Here is an 8930-nt window from a genome sequence, read left to right as displayed (position 1 = left end):
ATAATAATAATAATAATAATAATAATAATAATAATAATAATAATAATAATAATAATAATAATAATAAAACAAAAACTCTGAGCTTTTCATAAAAAGTTTCTATTCATCATTGTTGGAAATGTAGAGATGGGCATTTGCAAAGGCTGGACTTCAGAGGCCATAGGTTCCCCATTTTCTTCTTTATTCCTAGTAATCTCAGATACCCCCAAAACCATTGATTTTTGTGGGGTTTTGGGGCTATGTGGCCTTGTTCTAGAAGAGTTTATTCCTGTATCTGTAGCTGGCATCTTCAGAGAATCATATATAATCTCCTCTGAAAGTGCCAGCCACAGATGCTGGCGAAACGTCAGGAATAAACTCTTCTAGAACCTGGCCGCAGAACCTGAACAACCCACAAAAATCTATGGGTGCCGGGCCATGAAAGCCTTCAACTTCACTCCCCAAACCATTGCTCTTTCTCTTTTTTAGGCCCGGTTGTTGTGCTGGGATCGGCAAAGCCGCCGCTTACAGGACCTCCAATGATTTCCCCGATGAGATGCTGAGCTTCATCAAGTCCTTTCCGCTTCTGGATGAAGCCGTGCCGTCGGTCACAGAGCAGCCGTGGTTCACCAAAACCGCCAGCAGGTAATGGTTTGGCCTCCCAAAAGGAAGATGAGAATTGAGGCAGTGATGGAAGGAGAAAGCAAGGATTGGGGCAGGAACTGAGGATGATGGGCAACTCAGTGGCTCTCGGCCCCGGAGCAATTCACTTCTATTGTTAGGCAACTCAATGCAAGTAGAAGCTGAAATCAATACAAGTTGAGTCTCCCTTATCTGAAATGCTGAGGACCAGAAGCGTTTCCGACTCTGCAATATTTGAACCTTTGGGGGCAAAGGAGCCTTTTGTGCCCAGCAAACTGGGATCCTTTCTAAATAGGGAGAGAAGAGGATTTGAACTTGGGTAAGTCAACTAAAGCATCCCTGTTTCTCCATATCTACCTGCCCCAGATATAAGCTGACCCATTTGGCTGTGGACACGACGGCTGGTCCCTTCCAGAATTACACAGTTCTCTTCTTGGGTTCGGAAGATGGGACGGTGTTGAAGGTTTTGTCCAGGACTACGGAGAACTCCACGGTGGAGACGCTGTTGTTGGATGAGATGTCCGTCTACCATCCTTCCCGGTGAGTCCAGATTTGGGTGCCAATCCTTGGTACACTGTGGGGAGGAACTTGATGATTACCCACATCCGAAAGCTTTAAAAACCCCGGTTCTAGACTGTCTTCTCTTTGAACCATCCAGGTGTAGCGTCAAGAAGGATGACCGCCGGGTTCTCGATTTTGAGCTGGACAAGGCCAACCATGCCCTCTTTGTGGCTTTCTCTGGCTGCGTGGTCCGGGTGCCCCTCAGCCGCTGTGTCACCTACAATGCCTGCAGAAGGTGAGCGCAACAGGGCAGGAGGTGGGTTGTTTTCGTAGAACTGGACATGCGCCATTAAGCCCCTTTAAAGTAGTCTGGAGCTGCATTAATTCTGCCGTGTGGCATCCCTTGGGCATTCGGGTGTGTGCCATCCTTACATGGGTCTGACTTAATGAAGAACCCATCGGCTCTGGGCTTCACCTTGCAGCCGCTTCTAGGAAATGCCGCATACTGTATATACTCATGTATAAGTCTAGAAATTTGGGTTAAAAAATTGACCCCAAAAACCCGAGTCGACGTATCTGTGGGTCAATTTCAGTAATATATATATATATATATATATATGGTGAAAGGGAAGAGTTTAATCTTCCCTAGAAGCACTGACCACTTTACTCTCTCATCCATCCAGCTTTTAGTATGAGTGCAAATAGTTATGCCTGCTGCAATTTTGCAAGTTCTTTGGTATTGTTTTCCTTTGCTTCATCCAATAATAATAATAATAATAATAATAATAATAATGTTTATTTATATACCGCTTTTCCAAATTAGATCAAAGCGGTGTACAACAGGAAGTACAATACAAAGTCAAAATAAAACATAACAGGCCTCTCTCCCCCTCAAGATGGTGGTCGGAAGGGGGGCTTTTTCTTCTTTCAGGCAGGCAGTTGGAGCTAGCCTGCCTCTCTCTCCCCAAGATGGTGGTCCTTCATTACATTTCCCTAAGTTTTGCCCTCGACTTATCCATGGATCATATCAAAATCCATAATTTTGACCCTAAATCCTGTCCTCGACTTACACATGAGCTCGACTTATATACAGTAACCTGTTTCCTACAAGAGAATATTAAAATCAGCTTCAATTCTCCTCTTCCTCGTCTCCTTTTTCCTCCTCCATCCTAAATCCTGGCATATGCCCACCTTTTTTCCCCTGCCCATGTCCTTGGCCCAACTTGCCAGAGATGAAAGGACTCTCTTGTCTGCAAAAAGCTGAATTTGGAAAACTTCATCTTCCGGGGAGTGAAGAGGCAATTCCCAGAATCCACAAACATCCTCACCGGACTCTTTTTCCAATTATTCGTTTTCTTTTTTCGCCAAACCAGGAGCTGCCTGGCATCCCGCGATCCGTACTGCGTTTGGTCACGTTCCGGTTCTTGCGTCGCATTCGGCCCCGAACTCAGGTAAACCGGCTTTGGTGGCAATTGGAAAACGGCATCTGGGTTTAAATCGAGGTTGGGAATCACCCAGCCTTCAAGGTGGTGAAGGACTGCCACTCCCAGCATGCTGGGGTTTACTGTCTGACAACATCTGTACAGTTCGCATCCCTGATTTTTGTGCATGTTCCGAACTTTCCGCCAAAGAGCGTAAGGGGATATGAATGGCTCTTCTATCTTGCGCTTCACAACAACCCTGTGAGGTAGTTCAGGTCAAGAAAGACAAAGAGAGACAGCTCCAAGTCTATCCAATGAGTTTCATGGGGTGACATTTAGATCCCAAATCTCCCAGTTTGATGCTGTAAACACCGCACCACACAACTTTTATTTCTTGCTTTCGTTCTGGAAGAGCTGCCAATGCTTCCTTCGTTTATCCTATCTGATATCCCCCAGCCCTGCTCTTCCGAATGATACATTGCATAAGGTTTTACAATGGATTTTTCTTTCTTTTAAAAATATCTGTTCCTATTGATTTCCCCTCCTGGTTGCATTTACTTTAATTTATTTTTCTCCCTGTCATACACATTTCGAGCGCACGCAGGGGAATCGGGATCTTTGAGTCTAATTGATTTCTTCCAGAATGTCAGTGCATGTAGTTTTAAAAATGTTTGGACTTTTTAAAATGGTTTTTATAGAATCGTACAGTCGGAAGGGATCCCAGGGGCCATCTAGATCAACCATGCAGGAATACACAACTCACACACTCCTTCCAACCTCTGCTTAAAGACCTCCAGAGAAGGAGAGTTCATTGCTGTCCGAAGCAGTCGCTTCCCACTCTTACTATCTGAAAGTTCTTCCCAATGCTTAGATGGAATCCTCTTGTCTCTGTTTCCATTCTCCCTTCTTCCATTCCCATCCATGGCCTTGCTTGCCCAACAAAGGCCACCAAGTCGTCAGACGCAATCCGCCCAACACAGCAGTTAGAAACCATCACCGCCCAATCCATCATCCACCCCATTTCCAACAAGAGCCACCCAACCACCTTGTGCAATCCTCCAGACCTAGGGACCATGACAGTGTCCCAGTCCATCACCCATCCCATTCCAAAAAAGGTCACCCAACGAACCCATAAAATCCTCCCACCCCGGCGGTTAGGAATAATGACCATGGCCCAATCCATCACCCATCCCATTTCCAACAAAGGCCACCCAACCACCCTATACAATCCTCCCAACTCTCACTATGGCCCAATCCATCATCCATCCCATTTCCACAGAGACCACCCAACCATGTCACTCAGTCCTCCCAACCCAGCAGATAGGTGAGATCTGATCCATCACCCATCCCATTTCCAACAAAGGACATCCAATCACCCCATACAAACTTCCCACCTCGGTGTTAGGAGCCATGACCTCTGATCCATCACCTATCCCATTTCCAATGAAGGGCATCCAACCACCCTACCCCATCCTCCAAACCCAGCAGTTAGGAACTACTACCATTAACTGATCTATCACCCACTCCATTTCCAACAAAGGCCATCCAACCATCCCATACAATCTTCCCATGTCAGCGTTAGGAACCACCACCATGGCTTGATCCATCACTCATCCTATTTCCAACAATGCCACTCAACCACCCCATACAATCATCCCACCCCAGTGGTTAGGAACCATGAGCATGGCTTGATTCATCACCCACCACATTTCCAACCAATCCATCACCTATTCCATTTCCAACAAAGGCCACCCAACCGCCCCATACAATCTTCCCACTTTGGTGTTAGGAACCATGACCATGGTCTGATCCATCATCCACCCTATTTCCAACCAAGGCCACCCAACCACCCCATGCAATGCTCCCAACCCAGTGGTTAGCAACCACCATTATGGCCTGATCCATCACCCAACCCATTCCCTTGAGCTGCGGGACGAAGGAGCCGGGAGCTTCCTTTGCCTTCCCTTTTTTTTCCTGGGCGCCTGCCAATTGATTAATTAGCCGAAGATTCAATCAAGCCAGCAGGCTTGGCCTAATGAGATTCCTTCTCTCTCTTTCTCTCTCTCTCAACCCCCCTTCTTTCCCTCCCTGCAGGAACGGATTTGAGCAAGATGTGGAAAATGCAGCCAAGTACTTGGGGAACTGTCAAGGTAAGGGGTCTGGGAAGGAGGAGGAGGAGGGAAACGCGGGTCCCCCTTTGCAGCTGGTGAGCCTTTGCCATCCTCTTCCGCGGGGGTCTCCAAGGAGGAGAGCAGAGCCCACCGGGCCTCCCAGCCTGGCTATAAAACTCCCTTTCTGAGCTGAACAAAAAGGGCTGTGTCTTCGCAGCCTTTTCCTGCCTCCAATCCCCCCTCCTCTGCCTCCTTCCCGGCTGGAGACGTGTCAAGAGCAGCTATGGAAGGGGGGAGCTTGACTCTCATCTCGATGGGAAGAAGATGACGCCACCGAGATGTCATTGGTCCACCATTTTCCTTTGCTGGTGGCTCTGCAATTGTGGCCCTCTGGGCCAAAGGAGGATGGATTGCTTCCTGAAACCTTGAGAAACGCAACTGTAGAGTTGGAACGTTTTTCAACGTTTGACTCTTTTTTAACTGAGTTTCTTAGAACCACAGAGTTAGTGCAACCTTGCAGAAATCTGTGAGCATTAAAAACCCATGCGCTTGCCCCTTCTGGTGTAAAATGCACCAATGGAGGTAGAGATCATTGCAAAGACCTGCCTTGTTTTGGAGATTCCTTGTGGGGACTCTCACAATGCAACAGCCGCATTCTGGAATCGACCGCAATCCTGATCTTTGCCTCCTGAAATGTAATAACATTATAATAACAGGGGAATAACATGATCAGAGGGTCATGCCCGAAATGACTCTCCATGATTTTAATCCACAAAATGCTTTTGCCTTCCCTGTTTGCCCCCAAACCCAGCTTCCCGAGTGTGGTTTCTCCTCTCCTTGGCTTCATCCCACGGACTTTCCTCCCCATCTCTTATCTCCTCCTTTCCTTTTTTAGATGTCCTCTCTGCCACCGGGAACCATGATGGCACCAGCGACTCCGCTTATGGTTAGTACCTCCCTTCCTTCGGTCCCCGCTGCCTCGCTCAGCTCCTTCAATGGCTTATTCCCTCTTCTTCCTTTATTTTTGTCGGAAAATAATTTTTATCTTTTAGGGGAGCACCCCAAAGCCCTGCTAGATATCATAGTTGACTTGCATTGGGAGTGCTTTCTTCAAGGCTGCCATTTTGGATTGCATCGGGAAACCTTAATATGGTTACGGTGCCATGTTGCTGAGCACCATTTTGAGAACACAGTGGGCCCTCCACATTCACTGGTGTTAGGGGCTCAAGACCCTTGTGAGACAACACCTATCTAGGAATCTCTAGATCCTCCAGTGCAACTCTGTGGTCAACATCCAGTGGAAGGTGACCATAGACTCATGCTGGAGGACCAACAAATGACTAGGGTTGAATCTCTAGGTCCTCCGTCACGGCTCTATGGTCAACTTCTGGCAAGGTTGCGCTGGCAGACCTAGATATTCCTAGAGAGAACATATGAATCAAATCCGTGAAAGTCAAAGGTGCAATGTGGAGGGCCGACTGTACTCTCAAGTTCCAATGGTTGGCCTCCCATAAGACTATTGGTATGTTTCATTGGGTCCATTCCCTAATGGAGAAGGTCCCAATGGCCTCTTAATGCAATGCAAAGGAGGAGATAAGGAGCTGCCATGTTAAGCCTTCCAGCCCTGTTGACATTCATGTTCCAAGATGGCCAACATCTAGCTCTCGCATAGACCCACAATGGCTTTCTTAAAATGGGGGCGAACATTTTTATTTTTGTCAAAATGTTAACCGGGGGAGAGAAAGGGGAAAGGACTAGCCACTAGTCTAGGGATTTTCTCAAATCCTATCTCGGAACAAATACCTTCTCCGAAAAGGATTGCTCCATCCCTCCATTACATCATCCAGCACCATTTCTAATTCCATAGTGCCAACCCATCCACCCAACTCCATCATCTTCCTCAAGGAGAGGAAGATTTCATTCATTTTCACCCTTCTGTCCGCCATTTTGCCAAGTGTTCAAGTGGAAATATTCTTATATATTCGTATATTCTTCAGCAAGGCCACTTCACTACTCAAAGCGAAGACTTAAGGTGCAGCCCCCAAAACCTGCTTTTATAACCCTTACCTCTCCAAACGTTTGGCCATATATTTTGCAAAATGGGAATGGAACTGCAGCCATTTCAGTTTTAGGCTGCTATTGTTTGCTATTTTGGGACAGTTTGTCTGACCTTTAAGGGTCCTGGGGCAAGAAAGCATCCCAAAACCTGGTGGCAAAATTGGACTCGTCTTCAATTGAGGTTTCATGTTATACCTTCTAAAGCTAATAAAAAGCTTCAACCTATTTGGAGATTTAAAAAGCATAAAGAAAAATGGCTGGCTGGGGGATTTGCGGAGTTGTAGCATGGGAAGGGACAGTTTCCAAGGTCCACCCACAAAGTCCAGTGGCTACTGGTCATGCTGGCGAGAGGATTCTGGGCAATGCCATCCCAAAAGCCACGTTTTTCGAACCTGGAAAAGTATATAGGCATACAGACTTCTGTTGCTTGCTAGCAGAGTTGCTAACAGATGGTGAAAGTAAAGTTGTTTAATAAAGATTGGAGCAGAAAAGTTCAAATCCTCGCTTGGCCATGGAAACCCTCTGGATGGCTTGGGACGAGTCCCATAGTCCTAGAGAACCCCATAGGCATGTGAAGTTGAAGGCTTTCATGGCCGGCATCCATAGTTTTTTTGTGGGTTTTTGGGGCTCTGTGGCCATGTTCTAGAAGAGTTTATTCCTGACGTTTTGCCAGCATCTGTGGCTAGCATCTTCAGAGAATGCTGACATGGATGGGAGTCAGGTCACACAGTATATCTATCTATCTTCCATGCCAGCATTCTCTGAAAATGCCAGCCACAGATGCTGGCGAAACGTCAGGAATAAACTCTTCTAGAACATGGCCGCAGAGCCCGAAAACCCCACAAAATGCCCATAGGCAGGCTTGCCATACATAGGAAACCATTTGAAGGCACACAACAACAAAGCCCCCCTTTGAAAGAGATTTAGGGTCATCCAAGGGGTGACGACCAGAGCCACGATCCCCCTCTTGCTCCCCAAATTTCCCCTTGGCTCACTTTCCAGACCTTGGCAGCATCTCTCCCTCTTTCCCGAGCGAGAAAGAGAGAGCTCCACCGAGCCGAGAAATGGGAAACCTTTTTGGAAACGTCTGGGATTCATTATGGACTTGGCCGGAGCGTTTGGAGAGACGGCTGACACGCAGGCAAGGCTCAGCTTGGCAGCATGACAACGGGGCCGGCGGCAGAGTTGCAAATTCGCCGCAGGAACCCAAGACGTTTCAAAAATACTTCCACCGGCCTGCTCCAGGCTTGGGATGCTAAACATCCCAGTGGGGCTTTTGGCACATCTCTATATCCTTCGTGTCCATGTGGTGACGGACCCCCGAATCCATCCCTTCCATCGATATTACAGTCAGCAACATACACAGAGTGAATTTTTGACAATGTGAAGGCTTTCATGACCGGCATCCATATTTTTTGATGAGTTTTTCGGGTGATGCAGCCGTGTTCTAGAAGAGTTTCTTCCTGATGTTTTGCCAGCAGCTGTGGCTGGCATCTTCAAAGAATCGTATCTAATCTCCTCCAAAGCTGCCAGCTACAGATGTTGGCAAAACATCAGGAATAAACTCTTCTAGAACATGACCGCATAGCCCAAAAAACCCACAAAAAACTATGTTATTGCTCACCCTAGCAAACATCCACTGAACACTTTTAATTTTTCCAATGAGCATTGCTTCCCAACATCAGCTATTATTTTAGTACACTACGGGTTGCATAACTTCAGAGGCGTGTTCCTCTGATGCTTGGGAAAGGGATTGCTTTTGGACTACAACTCCTAGCATCCCCTAGCAGGTGTGGTCATTTCCAATGTGGGAGTTGTAGTTCAAAAAGGCACACTTTTCTGAGCTACCAGGAGTCAGACTAGGTCAGTGATGGACACATCTGTCCATTTCGCTTCCATCCATGTTTGCATTTTGCAAATTTGGATAGCAACAGACCAAAACAAATGGGAATTCAGTTCACCATCTTAGATGCCCAATGGACCAACTTGGGCAACCTCCAGCAAGTCATGCTCTCAGAGCCTTTTAGAAGGAGGCAATGGCGAAAACAGTGGCTCCAGATTATGACTCTTTTTGGAAGCCAGATTTGGTTTTGCAACCCGACGTTCCCCATCCCCATACTTGCAGTGCGGCACCCTTTCCTTACAGCCGGACACCTCCGCTGTTGAATCCCCATCCTTTTTCTTCCTTTCCCTCCATTTCCATTGTCGTTGTGGTTGC

General features: G+C 47.0%; 2 protein-coding genes across 7 annotated transcripts in view; one reads left to right on the top strand and one right to left on the bottom strand.

Annotated features, from left to right (window-relative positions):
* Window positions 1-8930, bottom strand: part of BNIPL (BCL2 interacting protein like) — a 179482-nt gene that overhangs the window by 94432 nt on the left and 76120 nt on the right. The window lies entirely within an intron of this gene.
* SEMA6C (semaphorin 6C) overlaps window positions 1-8930 on the top strand; it is a 68722-nt gene that overhangs the window by 45908 nt on the left and 13884 nt on the right. For all 5 annotated transcript variants that reach the window (XM_042441123.1, XM_042441121.1, XM_042441125.1 and 2 more), the window contains exons 12-17: window positions 469-624; window positions 988-1161; window positions 1280-1417; window positions 2496-2573; window positions 4638-4693; window positions 5550-5600. In XM_042441123.1, the coding sequence (XP_042297057.1) occupies window positions 469-624; window positions 988-1161; window positions 1280-1417; window positions 2496-2573; window positions 4638-4693; window positions 5550-5600 (653 nt within the window). The remainder of the gene's footprint in view (window positions 1-468; window positions 625-987; window positions 1162-1279; window positions 1418-2495; window positions 2574-4637; window positions 4694-5549; window positions 5601-8930) is intronic.

The sequence above is a fragment of the Sceloporus undulatus genome, chromosome 9 (assembly GCF_019175285.1).
Source record: "Sceloporus undulatus isolate JIND9_A2432 ecotype Alabama chromosome 9, SceUnd_v1.1, whole genome shotgun sequence".
In the NCBI taxonomy this organism is placed as follows: Eukaryota; Metazoa; Chordata; class Lepidosauria; order Squamata; family Phrynosomatidae; genus Sceloporus; species Sceloporus undulatus.
The sequence above is the reverse complement of the archived record's forward strand: the minus strand, read 5'-3'. Positions and strand labels throughout refer to the sequence as shown.